The sequence below is a fragment of the Pelodiscus sinensis genome, chromosome 4, assembly GCF_049634645.1.
Source record: "Pelodiscus sinensis isolate JC-2024 chromosome 4, ASM4963464v1, whole genome shotgun sequence".
Taxonomy (NCBI): Eukaryota; Metazoa; Chordata; order Testudines; family Trionychidae; genus Pelodiscus; species Pelodiscus sinensis.
In genome coordinates this window covers 101,031,511-101,050,165 of record NC_134714.1, presented here as the reverse complement: position 1 = coordinate 101,050,165, position 18,655 = coordinate 101,031,511, and the positions used below count along the sequence as shown (strand labels likewise).

The following is an 18,655-nucleotide window of genomic DNA, read 5'->3' as shown; positions in this document are numbered from 1 at the left end:
CAGCTCCCAAAGCCTGGCTTTGTGGTTTCGAGGCCCGCCCACTGCTGGAGTAGCTGGGCACCCACCACCAGCTTGCCAAAGGCAGGACCTGTCCCCAGGTGAATGTAGGCAGGTTAACACAGGCACTGCAGGTAGAGTGGTGGGCTGTGTTGTCCTGTGGCTTAATGAGTAGACCATCAGCCCCTAGAGTGGTAGAATCAAGCCCTGCCAGCACCCACCACCTGCTTGCCTATGGCTGGACCCGCTGCCACCATAGAGTAGGATAAGCTAGGGTGGTAGGACAGGTCTTCAGGTGGCCTAGTGGATCAGATCTGAGCCCCTGGGGTTGTTGTTATTTTGAGGCCCACCCACTGCCAGCACCTGTGCAACCACCACCAGCTTGCCAGCCAGCCAGCCAGCCAGCCACTAACTTGCCCACAGCTGGCTCTGATGCTAGTTGAAGGTAGGGTGGTGGGCTGGGTCCTTCAGTGACCTAATGGTTAAGGCATCAGCCCCCAGATACTGGGGATGTAGGTTTGAGCCCTACTCTGCCCTGGAGCAGGTAGACAGCCAGCTGAAGGCAAGACAGGTAAGGCAGCCACTTAAGGCAGGGTGGTGGGTTGGCTCCTCTTGTGGACCATTGGGTAAGGTGCGCTGGAGACCTTAGGTTACAGCTACACTGTAGCCTTCTGCTGGAAAAGCTTATGCAAATGAAGCACAGAGTGGAATATCTTGAAAAAATGAGGACAAATGGCTCTTGTGCAAGAGGGGTTTTTGCTCAAAAAGGAGCCATCTACATAGCTCCTTTTTGCGCAAAAGCCTCTTGTGCAAAAATGATCCCTAATTAATTATGCAAATGAAGCACAGCAATATTCCACACCATGCTTTATTTGCATAAGCTTTTCTGGACCTGTGAGCCTGAGAAGCAAAGGAGTGGGGGAGCATTGCCTCCCAGAGGTGTGTGTAAACTTCCCAGGTTACTTGGTGGGGGATCGAGCCAGTTCTGTGTTGGATGGCTGGAGAGGAATCCAGCACTACCCGGCAGAAGGGTTACACTGGTTACCCTTTATGTCTCTAGCTAGATTAAGCTTATTTGGACCTTCCCCTTTCCAATTTTGCCCCTACATAGTTGTGTTATTTGCTTATATTCATCCTTTGTACTTTGATGTAATTTCCACTTTCTATATTTTTGATTTTTAGGTCATTTAAGATCTGCTGGTTAATCCAAGGTGGTGTCTTGCCATTCTGCCTATCTTTTCTACACAGCAGAATAGTTTGCTCTTGGGTCCTTAATAATGTTCCTTTGAAAAACTGCCAACTACCTTCAATTGTTTTTTCCTCTTAGACTTGTTTCCCATGGGACCTTACCCACCAGTTATCTGAGCTTACCAAAATCAACCTTCCTGAAATCCATTGCCTCTATTTTGCAGTTCTCCCTTCTACCATTCCTTAGAACAGTGGTCCCCAACTTTTTGAGGTTGTCGGGCGCCAGGGGGCGTGGCCGTTCGCCTGCCGGGCGCCAGGGGGCGGGGACACTTGCGTGCCCGGGGGCGGCCCCCCCCATAGCCACATGCCCGGGGCGGCCCCCCCCATAGCCACGCGCCCGGGGCGGCTCCCCCCCCATAGCCACGCACCCGGGGCCAGTGCCCCCCCCGCAAGCACCCCGCAAGCGCCGCGCGCCCGGGGCCAGGGCCGGCGCTCCCCCCTCGCAAGCGCCGTGTGCCCGGGGCCGGCACTCCCCTCCCCCGCCCGCAAGCGCCGCGCGCCCGGGGCTGATGCTCCCCGCAAGCGCCGTGCCATGTACCTAGGGCCAGGCCAGCCCCGAGCACCTGGCGGGCGCATGCAAGTGCCCCTGCGGGCGCCCGCGGGCACTGTGTTGGGGACCACGGCCTTAGAATCATGAACTCTATGATTTCATGGTCACTTTCTCCGAAGCTGCCTTCCACTTCCAAATTCTCAACCAGTTCCTCCCTGTTTGTTAAAATCAAATCTAGAACAGCTTCCCCCCAGTAGCTTTCTCAACTTTCTGAAATAAAAAATTGTCTCCAATGCAGTCCAAGAACTTGTTGGATAATCTGTGCCCTGCTGTGTTAGTTTTCCAACAGATGTCTGGATAGTTGAAGTCCCCTGTGCTTTGTATGATTTTTTTAGTTGTTAAAAACATTGTTTAAAAAGAGTTGTTTAAAAATGGGACCTTGTCATCTATATCATTTAGGCAATGCTGAGTAGAACACCACCAAAATACCTTTTAAAAATCTGTGTCTGTGTCCCTTTTGAAAATAGAATTTTGATTTTACATTTTTGAAAATTTTACACACAGGCTCTTTTGAGTCAGGGACAATCTTTACTTTGTGTGTCTTGTGCAACTTGAACACACTCTCAATATAGACCTCAAATTTGCAGTGTTGGCCAACATGCAAAATACAGTAAGTGAACTTCACATGCACCAGTACTGAGAACTGCGAAAACTAGAATTACAACTGATTTGTTTTTCTCGTGGGATGCTATTATAGATGTACAACATTAGAGAGATATTAGCTTGGGGAGTAGGCAGTAATTTTCAGCTCTGCCATTTTGTCTTCAATTGGCTGATTTCTTCCCCCTGTGAAGCTTCAGAAAATACTTAGCAACAAAGATCTCAATAACTTTAGGTTTATAAAGGTATCATGCTTGATTAAATTTGGAAAATTTAGTTGTGCCCAGTAAACGCTTTATGACTGGATTAATGAGTAACCGCCACTTTAATTAGTCAATTGCTGGTCTCCCACAGCGTTATTTTCTTCTTTTCCCCTATAAAAACTCTTCCAATCTTTACTTGGTTAGTTACAACCTCAAAATGCCAGTAGCCCTAGGTCAGCTGCTTTTGTTCATGATTGGGATAGTTTGTCTCAGAGAAGGCAACTCAGCATCACTGGCTCAACATAAAGGTAGGAACAATTTAAAAATTTTCTAAAGGCAAAAGCCCAGAATCTCCGAAGATGTAGAACAGTCTAGCACCATTAGAGTAAAGGAGTCACACTCATTTATTCCAGTTTTGAATCTGCCCTTAAGTCCTATCTGCCCACAGCAGAGGTTTTCATACTATGAGGAGTGCCCTGCTAATAGGAGACCAAGGAATATTGGGGTGGCTCAGGCTTCAGTTCAGGCTTTAACTCAAGATGGCAAGGATCAGGGATGGACTATACCCACCCCAGGGCTCATTCCTTTGTGTTTGCAGGTGGAGGGGGAGAGGCAACTATCTGTAACTCAAAGTGGGTGCTCATCTCAAAAAGATGGTTTATCACATGAGGTTTAATCCACTTCTTTTGTTGTTTCACTGCACATTTAAGTTGACACTTGAGAATAAGATTTTTTTCAAATGAGCTTACTTCTCTTTAACAAGCTGAACTACATCAAAATAAGACATTTTTCACCAAAATAACAAAAAGTTGCAGATTAAAACCGATGTAGTTACTTCAGTGCCAGTTGTATGTTAGCAACCCAAAGCATTTACTTTAGTTGAAATGAAATAACTTGAATTGTCTCCTTTTTTAAATTGTCTTGTGTTTTAAAATCCAGCAAGTACTCTATTTGGACCAATTTTGAAAAACAAATGTCAATATTCCTAATTATTTCTTATATGTTTATTATTTTTTTCACTTTTTATATGGGTGGCAGGAGACAAGCCACTGTTGGAAATATCTCTCCCAGCCACACCGGGTAGAAATGTAAGGACCAACTGGATTGTTTTCATAATTGTGTCCAATTTAATCACACTTCATGATTTTCTAATGACTATTGAGTATAGAAATGTAGCAATCATTATGAGAAGTGTTCACAGACAAGTTGTAGATATCTGTTTGTCTCTTGTCAAAAATATGCATGTGGTCAGCGGCGTCTGATTTCAATTACAGTCTGAAAATCCAGAAATGCAGTATATCTGTATGATATCAGAACTGTGATCTCAACTTCACTTGTGCAAAAAAGTAAATTTAAATTTCGGGCTCGGTTCTTGGAAGCATCCGATGTCTTTGTATCATCAAAAGAATCCCTGGAACATTGTATTACAAACACTGCCAGGGACTCTTGGTATCCTACTGAATGGCACCCTTTATTGCTGCAGCATTCTGCCGCACAGATGGGAGGTAGGAGAACCCCACATACATGGTCTGCTAAGTGCTTTGGAGACTTTTGACCATATTACAATTTTTCACACAATTCCAAATAATAAAACAAAAATGGGAATTATGCTGGGTTTGAAAACTCTTTCAAGACAATGCCCTTTTCATTAATACAGATTGCAAGTAGTTATTGAAATGCAAAAAACTGTGTTTAGCTTTGCAAAAGCCCTCTCTAAACGAAGTATTATTGTGGAGTAGCGCTGGTATTGACTTCAGTGGGAGCAGAATTAGTTACGCGATTGCCGAATGCCTTTGTAAAAGTTCTCCAAGGAGTTGTTGATTATCAAAGCCTATGTAGTGGATAGGTCAACACCATGTGTACGGAATGTTCTGAAGGTTGCAAAAAAGTTTGGCTAAATGTATGTTCCACTAATTGAAGGAGTTAGTGGAACAGTGACTCATTCTCAAAATATGCATAAAAGGGTATTTCAGATTAAAAGAATTTTAAGTGTTTATATAGATATTTCTGGTTTGCCTCTTACAATTTGTTCATGGCAGAAAAAGTCATATTAATAAAAATAATGAGACCACATAACTGGGGATCTTCTGTAACAAACAATTGCTCTTGGCTAGTCTGATACAGGTTCACTACATTAGTGATTTGCCTTCAGAACATATAGCACGGGGGTGAGTCATTGGTCCATTGTGTGAATTACTTAGAGATTCAGCTGGTATTACAGAAGGGGCCAAACACCTTTCCGGGATGGACTAGGGTTATATGGTCTTGCATCCGCAAAGGGGGCCTGAACTAGATGATTTCTCAGGATCCCTTCCAGTCTTTGTTTATTCTTTTGCTGAGACACCAATTACAGGTAACGCCAGTTCTGTTAGACTTTGCCAGGAGTTTTTCTCCATTGCTTTGCTCCATTAATTAACCAATAAAGTGCACTTTGTTGGCAGTGAATTCAAGAACGTAAGACAAATACTGAGGCCCTAGTCCTTCAGTCTGAGCTGCACTCTTGGATTTCAGCAGAGTCCCACTGAAATGAATAAGTCTCCGGACAAGTGAGATAGTCTACCAATGTGAAACTGATTTCAGGGTTGGGCTTAAAGATGAGTTCACTTTGTCTCACTGGGTGCAGAAATGAGCCTCCATTTTCTCTCTACCATGCATGACCCTATAAAATTCTAGTAGTCTGGAAAAGGGAGTATAACTGCAGGAATTTCTGTGGGGGGGACGTATTTTTGTAAATGTGAACTACAAGAGTGTGAATGCACCCCCATGACTCCCCAGGTAAGTGGGGAAATCAGCCCCAGCCTTCCCCAAGCCAGCCAGAGCATGCTCATTTGGGGGACCATAGGGCGCTTCTCTCTCTCCCCCCCTTCTACCCTCCCATCCCCACCTACAGGCCTGAACTATAAGATGGGAAAGAACTTCTTCCTAAAAATGGCTTTGTAGTGTAAGAAAAAAATACCGATCTGCCCTCTCCTCCCAAAATGAAGGAAGTTGATGGCACCACTCAGAAACACAGAGCAGTGCAAACAGACATCTCACAAAATAAGCACCCTGTGAAATATTAGAACATAAAATGATTCCCTGAGAGTGGTTCAAAGCAGGAGTGGAGCAGCTATGAAAGCTGAAGCTAAAAGCTTAAAAGCAGAAGTTTCTCTCTGGCTCTACCTAATGCACATACACACAAAATGGATAAATGGAGGCCTGATCTACATTAGGACATTCAGTTAGGAGACTTATGTCTCTCAGAAGTCTGAAAAATCCACACCCCTGAGCAATGCAGTTGAATCAACCTAACTCCTGGTGTGGACAGAGTTAGACATATATAGCAACTTCACTGAAGTGTACCATGGTACAGCTTCAGCATTGTAGGTGTAGACAAATAGATCCAGAAAAAAGTCAATAAGCAAACAAACAATTTTTCTGGCTCCTATAGAGATTAAGAGTGGTCAGTATGATTTTATTGCAGGAGAACCACGGGAATGGGCCCTTCTCTGTCTCCTATTTGATGCTACCCCTGGAAGTCTGCATTCTTGTTGAAATCTTTGATGGGAGAGTCAAATACAGAATGAAACCCACAAGCTCATTTTCTTTGCTTTTGGTACCCTCTAGATTCTGGATGTGGACAGACGCCACATGAAATGAAGCCTTGGAATAATTTCAACCTCCTCACGCGCATTGTTGGTGGGAACCAGGCGAAACAAGGCTCACATCCATGGCAGGTTAGCACAAGGGAATGCGGTTTTATCCTGTCCCTCTTTGGAAACAAAGGTCCAACTTTTCATAGATGTAACAAAAGCAGAAAGGCAGGAGAACTTTGTACTATTGGCACTTCTAGTGCTCTATTGTTGAGTCCCATGCTGCTTTTAGTAAGAGCAGTGAAGCAGACAGAAAGCAGGAATAATTTCCACTCTCTCCAAGTTCCTAGAAGATTTTATGTTTATTATTGGGCCCTAAAGGGAGTCTGTAGCTGGTCTATTACAAATAGTGACACGTGAACTAGTTTGGAAAGTAAGAGAACATCACAAACCTCTGCAGAGTGTAGTGTTTGGGAAGAAGATGGTGTTTTGCACTGAGTGGTGGGCTGAGACCACAAACTGATTTCACACAGGACACCAAATAGCTGTGAAGGCTTTTGGCACCTTGTCTGGATCTAAATCAGTAATGTATAGAGATAGGATAATCCGACACCCTCTCCAATGGGCTGAATATGTCCCTCTTTTGGCATTTGTGAAATATATATATATATAATTTGCTCTTATTTCACAAAATTGTTTGGAGATAAAACACCAACTGGGGCTCAATGGGAAGTTACGAGAGCTTAAGAATATCAAACCCCAACTGAATGCCAAGTGTTGTTGAATGTTCTTAAGCAGTGTTAACGTGAATGTTGGGAAGGCCTTGAGGATGCTCTCTCTCCTAGATCAGATGTACATGGAAAAATTTAAAGAACAACAAATAGTTTTGCAGCACCTTAGAGACTAACAGATCATGAAGATGAGATCTCTCGAGGTCCCTTCCAGTCCTAGTATTCTCATGAAAGCTCCTGATCCCATCTACTTGTTTTGTTAGTCTCTAAGATGCTGCTAGACTATTCCTTTCATTGAAAGTTTTTCCAGTTACAGACTAACCCGGTTCCCCCTCTGAAGCCTTTTATATGACAGGCATTCTTTATGATGCAGGTTTCCTTGAAACGATGGCAAAGGCATTTCTGTGGAGGCACCATTGTTTCTGCTCAATGGGTGGTCACGGCAGCTCACTGTGTTTTAGACAGGTATGGATGAGGAATTTCACTTCAGGACTGCAAGTTCTAAAAAGTGTATTGCTAGTAAAAGTTCTTGTGCTATGGCATTTGTTCATGAAAATTGTTTTACTAACTCCAGTAACCTTTCAATTTGCAAAATACTGGTTGCAAATGGAATTTTTAAAGGGCGGATGGCAGTGTGCGTGTGTGGAAAAGAACGAATAAAAGTCCACAAGCAATTTAAAAAAGGAAAATAGATCAAAACCGTAGCAAGAAGCAGCTGTGTTGCTTGGGGATGGGAATGTACATCCTGTAATAGTGATGAGGTGTAAATCTTCTGTAAAGATTACTTACAAGCAGCGTAATGCAGACACTAAGGACTCAATCCTGCATCATTGCATGCCACCACCTTTCAGTGAACCAAGAATTTCGAAATGCAGAATCAGGCCCTTCAGCAAGCACTGGGATATGGTGGGATGAAAGATGCTCCATAAAATCCAGAGTGCCAATTGAAGTGAGCTAGAGACTCAGTCGGGGGCCCTCTTCCTCCTGTGCTCAGAGCTGGATGCCAGGGAATGCACTGCTGCTGGAGATGCTCTTTGAATTGCACGGTTTGGTAGCCCTGACCTAGCCTCCATACTGTGATGCCTCTTGGTGCTCCCTGGGATTCCGAGGCAAGCTCACTGTAAGCTCAGTGTGAGGAAGCCTTGCTTTTGCTGTTGAGCAACACACGAGAGCTTTCCTTTTTGAAACTAGCCAGCCCCATTGTCACTCTGTGGTTAGCTATTGGCTCACCCAGAGCCCTCCCACTGATAAAATGATTTGGGACAGCCACCCAGGCTCCGCACTTTGGGGGTCCCTGTGGCAGCCACCTCAACTGTCCTATAGATGGGAGGGACTCGGTGGATTATGGGGTCTGGCGCGGGGCAGCAGCAGGGATCATCCCTCCCCCCCACACACTTACCACAGTGGCGGGAGCTGGAGTAGCCTGGTGATCTGCTCCACTCAGCTGCACTGCCCTCTCCCAGCCTGCTGCACTCGCTTCACCATGGCAGTGGGAAGTAGAGCTGCCGCCGAGAAGCAGAGACCAGTGTCGGGATGAAGCAGGCTGCCGGGCCGCTCTGGCTCCTGCTGCTGCAGTAAGTGCGGGAGGGAGGGCCGACCCCTGCTGCCACCTTACCCCAGGCCCTATCATCCCCTGGCTTGCATTCCTCAGGGGGCAGAAGGGGTGGAACAGGGGCGGGGCTTGGGGAAGTGGTGTGTTCGTTTGCACTCCCTTTCTCTTCAAGATGGACCTGAACAACCTGTGTCTTTTATCCCTTAATAGGGAACTCTCCTGCTGTTTGTTTCCTGTAGAGTTCCTCTCACCTGTGTTTTGCAGTCTTACTTAGCTTCATTACAAGCCCATTTCTCCTGCCTTTAACATCAGCATTTGCACATCAAAAGCTATGTATGGGACACACCCAGCCCACTTAGTTAACCCCATTAACACAGGTCCTACAATTGACAAGTACTTCTTCTGCTGTTGTCTATGATCTATATCTATAATCTATTCATATAAGGCATGTCTAGATGACAGGGTTTTGTCGACAAAAGTGGACTTTTGTTGACAAAACTACACCTGTGTCTACACTACCGCCGAGTTCTGTCGACATAACGTCGACAGAACTCAGCAGTTTTGTCGATGGCAGTAAACCTCATTCTACAAGGAATAACGCCTTTTGTTGACAGAGTTCTGTCGACAGAAGGCATTGTTGCATCTACGCTGTCCTTTGCATCTACACTCTCATGTCGACAAAGCGGCTTGCTTTGTTGACACAACTGGATGTAGTCTAGATGCTCTTTGTCGACAAGAGCCTGTAGTCTAGACGTACCTATATAGATATATAACATCTATCTATCTATCTATCTATCTATCTATCTATCTATCTATCTATCTATCTATCTATCTATCTATCTATCTATCTATCTATCTATCTATCCTCATACACCCCATCTATCTGTCTAGCTAGCTATCTTGGCGAGTCTCTAACAGGACCACTCCTCACTTTTAAAGTTACAGACTAACACAGCTACCCCTCTGAGATTACTTAGCCCCTAGTTCAGTATGCAAATAGGCATACATTATGAGTCATACAATACACATGACCCAAAGACCAGACAGGGAGATAAATGTTTATCTCCTGCCTGAAAGGTATGTCACCTGGTGGCCTGCCTCCCAACACCTTAAGAACATAGTTTTCAGTATAGATACAAACGCTATGGCTACATCTACACTGGCAGCTTCTTGTGCAAGAACTCTTTTGCGGAAGACTTCTTGTGAAAAAACTCTTCCAGAAGAGAGCGTCTACACTGGCATGTGGTTTTGCGCAAGAGATGTGCTTTTGCGCAAGAGCATCCATGTCAGTGTAGACGCTCTCTTGCGCAAGAAAGCTCTGATGGCCATTTTAACCATAGGGCTTTCTTGCGCAAGAAATTCATGTTGCCTATCTACACTGGCCTCTTGCACAAGAACAGTTGTGCAAGAGGGCTTATTCCTGAGCGGGAGCATTATAGTTCTTGTGCAAGAAGCACAGATTTCACACATTAAAATGTCAGTGTTCTTGCACAAGAACTCCCCGCCAGTGTAGACAGACAGCCAGTTTTTGCACAAGAGCGGCTGCTTTGGCACAAGATTGCACCAGTGTACACACAGCCTATAAGTATCTATCCATACAAGGGCTATGTCTACACTCGCGGCTTCTTGTGCGAGTAATATGCAAATGAGGCTAAGCATGGAATATCGCCGAGCCTCATTTGCATACCAAATGAGCCACCATTTTTTTCAGAAGAGGCTCTTGCGTAAGACGGAGCATCTACACTGCCCCTTCTTGCGCAAGAAAAGCCTTCTTGCGCAATGCCGTTCTTCCTGAAAATTAATAGGTGTAAACGCATTGCGCAAGAGGGGGCAGTGTAGATGCTCCTTCTTGCGCAAGACCCTCTTCTGAAAAAAATGGTGGCTCATTAGGTATGCAAATGAGGCTCGGCGATATTCCACGCTTAGCCTTATTTGCATATTACTCGCGCAAGAAGCCAAGGTGAGTATTAGAGGTCTGTACACAGGAATATCTGTGGGGGGCCTTTTTTGGTAAATGTGGACTGCAATGTTTTTAACTATAAAGGAGTGCAAAATAGTCTTGTGCAGGAGAGGTTAATGAAAAATGTGAATGGAAACAGTGACTGGTCAAATGATTTTGTTATAACATACCACAAATTTACACAGTAATAAAAGTTTTATAGAAATTACCTTCTGGGATCATGGCGGGCAGCACGACCGCCATGCCCTCCCCCCACTCCGTGCCCTCAGCCGCTTCTGCCTGCTGCTGCCTCACCTGCTTGGCGAGACCAATGCCGGGTGAAGGTGGGTGGAGCTTCTGGCACTGCCATCACCCCCTCCTGCTCATTCCCCCACAACACAGCAGTTCTCAAACTTTTTGGTCCGTGGCCCACCTGGCTCAACACAAACCTTTCCATGGACCACCAGTTGCTAATGGACACTCGTCTTTAATTACACAATTACACCCGAGCCACTTTGCTAGTGTGGCAGCTAGGGAGAGTGGTTTAATTTAACCAGTACAAAAGGAAATAGCAATTAAATTATTAAATAGACTAAGCACTTTAACTTCCTCATGTTAGTTTATTAAACTTAATTTAAAAGAAACTAACATATTCACAAAAGGTTCCAATGTTTTCTTTATTTATGGCAGGGGCAGAGAACCTTTTTTTGGGTGGGGCCACTGAACCACAGAAAAATCAGTTGGGGACCATGCAAGTGAGAAAAACCTCCAAAACTCCTAATCCTCACTGATGTGGCCCCCAACTTAGATACCTCCCTCCTCTGGTGAGCCAGCCCCACTGGGGGAGGGGCAGACAGGGAGGACTGAGGTTCAGGGTTTCCTATGGGCCAGATTTACTCTTCTGGGGTACCAGGGTTAGTGGAATTTGTGGCCCCCCTCTAGGCTCTGGGCTGGGACAAAAATGGGGGTTCAGTGTGTGGAACAGAGCTGCCAGGGAATGGGATAGGGATGAGGTGCAGGATCTAGGTGGGAGGTGGGGTACAGGAGGGAATGAGGGTGCGAGGTCTGAATGGCAGGTAGGATACAGAAGCAGGCTGTGAGTATAGTGTTTGGCTGGGGGAGGATGCAGGAACAGAGCCCCCTCATGCTGACTTGAGGGACCATGGAGGGGGGTATTTGCAGACTTTGCACCCCCCCTATGTATGGGCCTGTATTATGGCTAGTGAGCTACTGGCTCTGGGTGGGGATCATACACGCCATCTTTGGGTGAAGTATTATAAATCTATCCAATTCAAGGGATCCCTGAGAATCTGTATATGAAAATTCGGAATGACTCGCATCACTGAGCAGACTCATCAAAGGGACAGGGGTTCAGTTTTCAATGTTAATAGGAAAATGCCTTTTCTGGTTACTACTTCGGACAAGTTAGACTGGGATTTCAAAGGCATCTAAGGAAGTTTGGAGCTAATTTTCCACAGAATTGGCCCCTAATTCTCTTAGGCGTAGGCACCTTTGAAAATCCCAGCATACGGAGAACAAAACTGGATTTGTCTATAGAAAGCCAGGATTTCCTAACTATTGAAGTGTCTAATGTATGTGCATAGTAGTTTTGTGCAACTGCTGTGCATTGTATTGCTAATTTAATTAAGATCTGCAATGCACTTCTACAAGGAGAGCCAGCACAGGGATGATATACCACTTAATGGCACTTATGTCTCACAATAGGGAAGTGCTTTCCTCTGCACAGAGGCAAATTACTGTTAGGACACAGGATTGAGAATTTTTTTATATGGGTTCTTGTCCTGATTCTGCCACTGACTCATTGGATGACCTTAGGGAAGTCAAAGTTTTCCTATCTGAAAAACATCATGATCTTGTATTGAGAGTATAAGACTAGGAATCAGGAAATTCATGTCTTCCCCCTTCTGCTGCTTTACTACTATGTGCCTCGGTTTCCCCATTTCTAAGTTTACCTCACTTAGGTGTTGTGAGGCTAATCTATTAATGTAAAGCCTTTTAAGTTATGTGGCTGGGAAGTGCTATACTATGGTTAAAAAGACTAACAGGATGTATACCCTGCAATTGGGGGTGTGATTGCAGCATGTGTAGACACACCTGCGGTTAGTTGTAATCTAGCTGTCTTGAATACTAAGAGCGGTTAGTCTGAGGAGTCCACTCAGGACCCAGAGTATTTACTCAGACAGCTCACTGGTGCTGAAGTCTATGCTTTACTGCTAGCTCGAGGGCATCTACTTGCACCACAATCACATTTCCAATTGCCGTACAGGAATACCTCAGGGAACCTTTGTTTGTTATTCTCAAGTTTTTCTCCTTTTCCTCCTTAAACATTGACTCTCTACTCTACAGACACTTACGTGATTATCTGAATATCACTGCTGGAGAACATGATTTAAGTCTTGCGGAGGCAGGAGAACAGACACTACCGGTTAAATCCATCATTAAACACCCATATTTCAACCCCAGAAGACCAATGAATTATGACATTGCCCTTGTGAAGCTGGATGGTGCTTTCAACTTTAGTAAGGCCATAATTCTATACAATAATTTGCATTTATAAATGTCAAGCTCTCAGAGCTGCCTGTTAAACATTGCTGTTAAAGCATTACACCTAAAGGGAAATATTTTTTGCATAATTTAACTACATTTCTCACGGAAAAAATAATTGTGCCATAAAGGAGACTGAGAAATAGGTATACTGTACATCAATGCATGATTTTCTTTGCAACCACGAGGATCTTTTTTTTTAACAGGGAAAACTTTGTGATATAGACAGATAATTTGAGGCTATGAGGGCTTGGGTCTGTAATGACTTAACCTTTGGTACTATGGTTCGTTGTGTTGCTATTCATTAGCTTCACAGAATGGAAGACCAGATTAAGAGAACATATTCATCCAATTGCACCAGGTAAGAAGGTAACTTCCTCTGAGGTGCTCTGAAATACAGGTGTGAACAAATGTCCAGTAGCTTGTAACAACTGTCTTTTTCAGATTGGCCCTTTGATAAATATCACACTAAACCACAGTGTTACTTTATGTAAAGGTTTAGTTGAAAAGTAAAACACAGTTTATGTTCCTAAGGTCTTTCTTCCAAATGATTAACAAAAAATTCCATGTATATTCATGGTAGGTTCATCAGTTTTGCCTGCCTGTCTTCCTAATGTTGGTGAAAAGTTTGGTCCGGGAGATGTTTGTACCACTTGTGGTTGGGGCCGTCTAACAGAGAGTAAGCCATTAAAGTATTTTTTAAACATTTCTTAGTCTCGTTTATAAGCTCCTTTTTTTCCCAGTTGGATTGTATAGACGTTTGCATAGTATCACCAAATCTACAGACCAGACAAATGGTGGAGAGAGAGCGAGAGAGAGAATGAGTTTTCTCTTAACTGGAATTCCAAAGCAAGCCTTATACATTTTTTCTGAACCCTCACTTTTGGAACATATTGGAATCTTAAAACAGGGCTTATGTGGTACAGTGGTTTTGTGTGGACCTTCTGCACTGTTCAGAGGAGTAAATTTTACCCTGAATGTATTACAGGAATCTAAACTAGTTTGCCAGAGGTTCTGGAAGCAGGTGGCATAAACTCAACTTCTAATACGTATCTAAATATTTTATTTTCAACATTTGAACTTTTTTTTAGTTCAGCTGTTGGAAGGTGGAATAGTTTGCTAATTTTTCTTTGAAGGTGAACTGAAATTGTTTTTATTTGTATCCATAAGGGTTTTTAACAAACAAAAAAATATATCTGTGGTACATATTCTGAACATCACATACAAAGTTGTATTTCATAGTTGCAAAAATGGTTCAATGTCATAATGTGAAATGTCTGCATTAAAACGCATTCTGAATTACAATAGGTCTTTTTTTGTGAGGGGGAAACAGTCTGATATTGTTTTTTTAAGTATTCTCTTTTTAAAGAAAACCTAGCGCTCAGTTTTATAAGGCTCATATTCTGCAATGATCTATACATGGGTAGACTCTCGTGCCTGCATTGATGTCACTACAGGATAAGGGCCTATGTTTTCAAATCAAGACATTTCACATTTTATGCAGCCAAAGATCAATATTTGAACTGAATATATACATCCAAATAAAACTTCACATATTGATATATACAATGGCTATTTCTCAAAACCCAACATTTAGAAGATTGAAACCACCATAAAACAAACAACCATCATTATTCACCTTTCAGTATATCTAGCAAACTAGTCCCCTTATTTTTTTTCTTGAATCTTTTTTTAGATGGAATTCTCCCTCAGGTCTTGCATGAAGTGGACTTGCCAATAATAGACAACAAGGAATGCTCTAAAGCATTGTCAACTCTACGGAATCCAATCCGAGGAGACACTTTAATATGTGCAGGATTTCCAGATGGAGGAAAGGATGCATGCCAGGTTAGTGGAACATTTAGCCTTGCAGACCTGCCTGTGTTATGCTGTAGCTCACACTGATGTATGTATGTGTTTGAGTGACTAGATACTCTATAATACAATGATAAGGAGTGTAATCCAGTTCATATTTTAGTTGTTCAAAGATGCCAAGTATAATCCACCTACCACTTTGGTAAATTTTATTTTCTCGTCGTTTTGGTATGGGTTTCTTGAAATTAATTAAGGTTTGGAGCTTTCAGTTCAGACCTTTGGAACATGTCTCAGTGCAATACCACTTGCAACTTCCCATATTCAGAACACTTCATAACCATTAATTAATGGCCTCATAATACCCCAGCGAGTCCTGCCCTGATTTTCAATGAGGAAAAAGAGGCATGGGGGTTAAATGAGATGCTTTTGGACATACAGTCTAGGTCTACATTAGGGGATAAATTCGAATTAAGATACACAACTCCAGCTCCATTAATTCGTTAATTCCGTAGCTTGAGTCAAAGTAGCTTAAATTGAATTTTGGTGCCGTCCACACTGTGGGAAGCCAATGGGAGCACACTATCCCTTTGACTTCCCTTACTCTTCATCAAAGCAGGATGACAGGCATCAACAGGAGCACTCTCTCTGTTCAAATTAGTATGTCTTCCCTAGACCGCTAATTCGAACCATGGAAGATCGACTGCAGCAGCTATGATTTTCTCTGTAGCACAGGCGTGACACAGGGAGTAAGGGTACATCTACACTAGCCCCCTAGATCAATCTAGGGAGGATAGTGAGGGTGACCAGAATTGCAAATCAAGCCCAGGATTTAAATATCCCATGCTTGATTTGCATGTTCCTGGCCGGTCGCCATTTTAGAAATTGACTAGCCCGAAGCAACTGCCTGCGTCTAGATGCGGCAGTGAAACGGGATTCCGCTTTAAAGCCCCTAAATCGAATTAGCTAGTAAACCTCATTGAGGAGGAATACCAGCTAATTCGAGTTAGGGCTTTAAATCGGAATCTCGTTTCACTGCTGCGTGTAGACGCGGGCAGTTATTTCGGGCTAGTCAATTTCTAAAATGGTGACCAGCTGGGAAAAGGCAAATCAAGCACAGGATATTTAAATCCCGGGCTTGATTTGCAATTCCGGTTGCTCTCATTAGCCTCCCTAGATCAATCTAGGGGTCTAGTATAAATGTACTCTTAGTGTCATAACCAGAACTAGAATTCAAGAATTCCTACCTCCTAGTCCTATGCTAAGACCATAACTCATCCCATTCTGGCACCAAAACGTGGATGTTCATTTTGTTGGTAGGGAACATATTTGTCTTTCTTTTCCTCCCTCTCCCTTCACAACAACCCTGACCAAATACAGCCAGCCCAGCTGTGGAGGCACACTCTCATTCACTTGGTTGGCTTAATGGGACATGCACTAAATAGCAATGGGATCACTCCTCTACAAAATACAAAAGGATGTTCTTTTCTGGAACTGTCCAATGGCGCACTTCATACTGGCTTGGTCACATACATGCATTTATATTAAGATGGGTTACCTTTATTTTAGGGTGATTCTGGAGGCCCTCTTTTGTGTAGGCGCAAGCATGGTGCCTGGACTCTAGCTGGGGTGACCTCATGGGGTATGGGATGTGCTCGGAGCTGGAATGATAATGTGAGGAAAAAGTATGATAAGAGAGGATCGCCAGGGGTTTTCACGGATCTCCGGAAGGTGCTCTCCTGGATTCAAGAAAACATCAGTACTGGTAATAAAACCTACACAAATACTTTAATAATATGTAGGAGTAATGATTTCTTGATATGTTCTTCATGGCTCCAATCTTTGCTTCAGAACAAATAGCTGTTATGGCTTTCATTATGTGTCTAGCTGAACATCAAAAGAGCTGGCTGAGGCTTTTTTTAAACAACAAAAAATATCATCCAAAGCACAGGATTTGATGCTGATGGGGGACTTCAACTATCCAAACATATGTTGGGAAACTAACACAGCAGGGCACAGATTATCCAATAAGTTCTTGGACTGCATTGGAGACAATTTTTTATTTCAAAAGGTTGAGAAAGTGACTAGAGGGGAAGCTGTTCTAGGTTTGATTTTAACAAATAAGGAGGAACGGGTTGAAAATTTGAAAGTGGAAGGCAGCTTGGGTGAAAGTGATCATGAAATCATAGAGTACATGATTCTAAGGAATGGTAGAAGGGAGAACGGCAAATTAGAGACAATAGATTTCAGGAAGGCAGATTTTGGTAAGCTCAGAGAGCTGGTAGGTAAGGTCCCATGGAGAACAAGACTAAGAGAAGAAACAACTGAAGAGAGTTGGCAGTTTTCCAAAGGGACATTATTAAGGGCTCCAAAGCAAACTATTCCATTGAGTAGGAAAGATAGAAAGTCTGGCAGGAGACCACCTTGATTTAACCAGGAGATCTCATATGATCTAAAAATAAAAAGGGAGTCACATAAAAAGTGGAAACTATTACAAAGGGTGAATATAAGCAAATAACACACTTATGGAGGGGCAAGATTAGAAAGGCAAAGACACAAAACGAGCTCAATCTAACTAGAGCATAGGTTCCCAAACTGGTGTGTGCGCCCCCCTGGGGAGACATGAAGAAATTCCAGGGGGGTGAAATGTGACCCAGTCCCCCCCCCCCCATCAAGTTTTGCTGCCCCAGCCAGTTACTTTTTTTTTTAGCTTTTTTTTTTTTTTTTTACTCAACAAGTTTTGCTGCTATTTGGGGGGGGGGGGGCATGACGGTTCATCAAAAAGGGGGCATGATGCTGAAAAGTTTGGGAACCACTGAACTAGAGACATAAAGGGAAACAAGAAGATATACTATAAATATATTAGAAGCAAGAGGAAGACACAGGACAGGGTAGGCCCATTGCTCAATGAGGAGGGAGAAACAGTAACAGGAACCTTTGAAATGGCAGAGGTGCTTAATGACTTCTTTGTTTCGGTTTTTGTCAAGAAGATGGATGGTGACGGAATCCCTAACATAGCGAATGCTAGTGGAAATGGGGTAAGTTTAGAAGTTAAAATAAAACAAGAACAAGTTAAAAATCACTTAGAAAAGTTAGATGTCTGCAAGTCACCAGGGCCTGATGAAATGCATCCTAGAATACTCAAGGAGCTGATAGAGGAGGTATCTGAGCCTTTAACCATCATCTTTGAAAAATCATGGAAGTGGGGAAAAATTCCAGAAGACTGGAAAAGGGCAAATATAGTGCCCATCTATAAAAAGGGAAATAAGAACACACCAGGAAACTATAGACTAGTCACTTTAACTTCTGTGCCAGGAAAGATAATGGAGCAAGTAATTAAGAAATCCATCTGGAAGATAATAAGGTGATAGGTAACAGCCAGCATGGATTTGTAAAGAACAAATCATGTCAAAACAATCTGATAGCTTTCTTTGATAGAATAACAAGTCTTGTGGATAAGGGAGAAGCGGTGGACGTGGTATACCTAGACTTTAGTAAGACATTTGACATGGTCTCACATGATCTTCCTATCAATAAACTAGGGAACTACAACCTAGATGGGACTACTGTAAGTTGGGTGCATAACTGGCTGGATAGCCATTCTCAGAAAGTAGTTACTAATGGTTCACATTCATGCTGGAAGGGCACAACAAGTGGGGTTCTGCAGAGGTCTGTTTTGGTACCAGTTCTGTTCAACATTTTCATCAACAATTTAGATGTTGGCATAGAGAGTACACTTGTTAAGTTTGCAGATGATACCAAGCTGGGAAGGGTTGCAAGTGTTTTGAAGGACAGGGTCATAATTTAAAATGAGCTGGACAAACTAGAGAAATGGTCTGAGGGGACTGGACTTGATGATCTTCCAAGGTCCCTTCCAGTTCTAGTA

General features: G+C 43.2%; 1 protein-coding gene across 4 annotated transcripts in view; it reads left to right on the top strand.

Moving 5' to 3' along the window:
* The first annotated feature begins 2,788 nt into the window (after nucleotides 1-2,788).
* OVCH2 (ovochymase 2) overlaps nucleotides 2,789-18,655 on the top strand; it is a 39,685-nt gene continuing 23,818 nt past the window's right edge. For 3 of the 4 annotated variants that reach the window (XM_075927839.1, XM_075927841.1, XM_075927842.1), the window contains exons 1-7: nucleotides 2,789-2,906; nucleotides 6,205-6,314; nucleotides 7,275-7,366; nucleotides 12,760-12,932; nucleotides 13,541-13,636; nucleotides 14,654-14,805; nucleotides 16,339-16,534. In XM_075927839.1, coding sequence (XP_075783954.1) covers nucleotides 2,816-2,906; nucleotides 6,205-6,314; nucleotides 7,275-7,366; nucleotides 12,760-12,932; nucleotides 13,541-13,636; nucleotides 14,654-14,805; nucleotides 16,339-16,534 — 910 coding nt within the window. In that variant the 5' untranslated portion in view covers nucleotides 2,789-2,815. The remainder of the gene's footprint in view (nucleotides 2,907-6,204; nucleotides 6,315-7,274; nucleotides 7,367-12,759; nucleotides 12,933-13,540; nucleotides 13,637-14,653; nucleotides 14,806-16,338; nucleotides 16,535-18,655) is intronic. The other variant, XM_075927840.1, reaches the window with a different exon arrangement.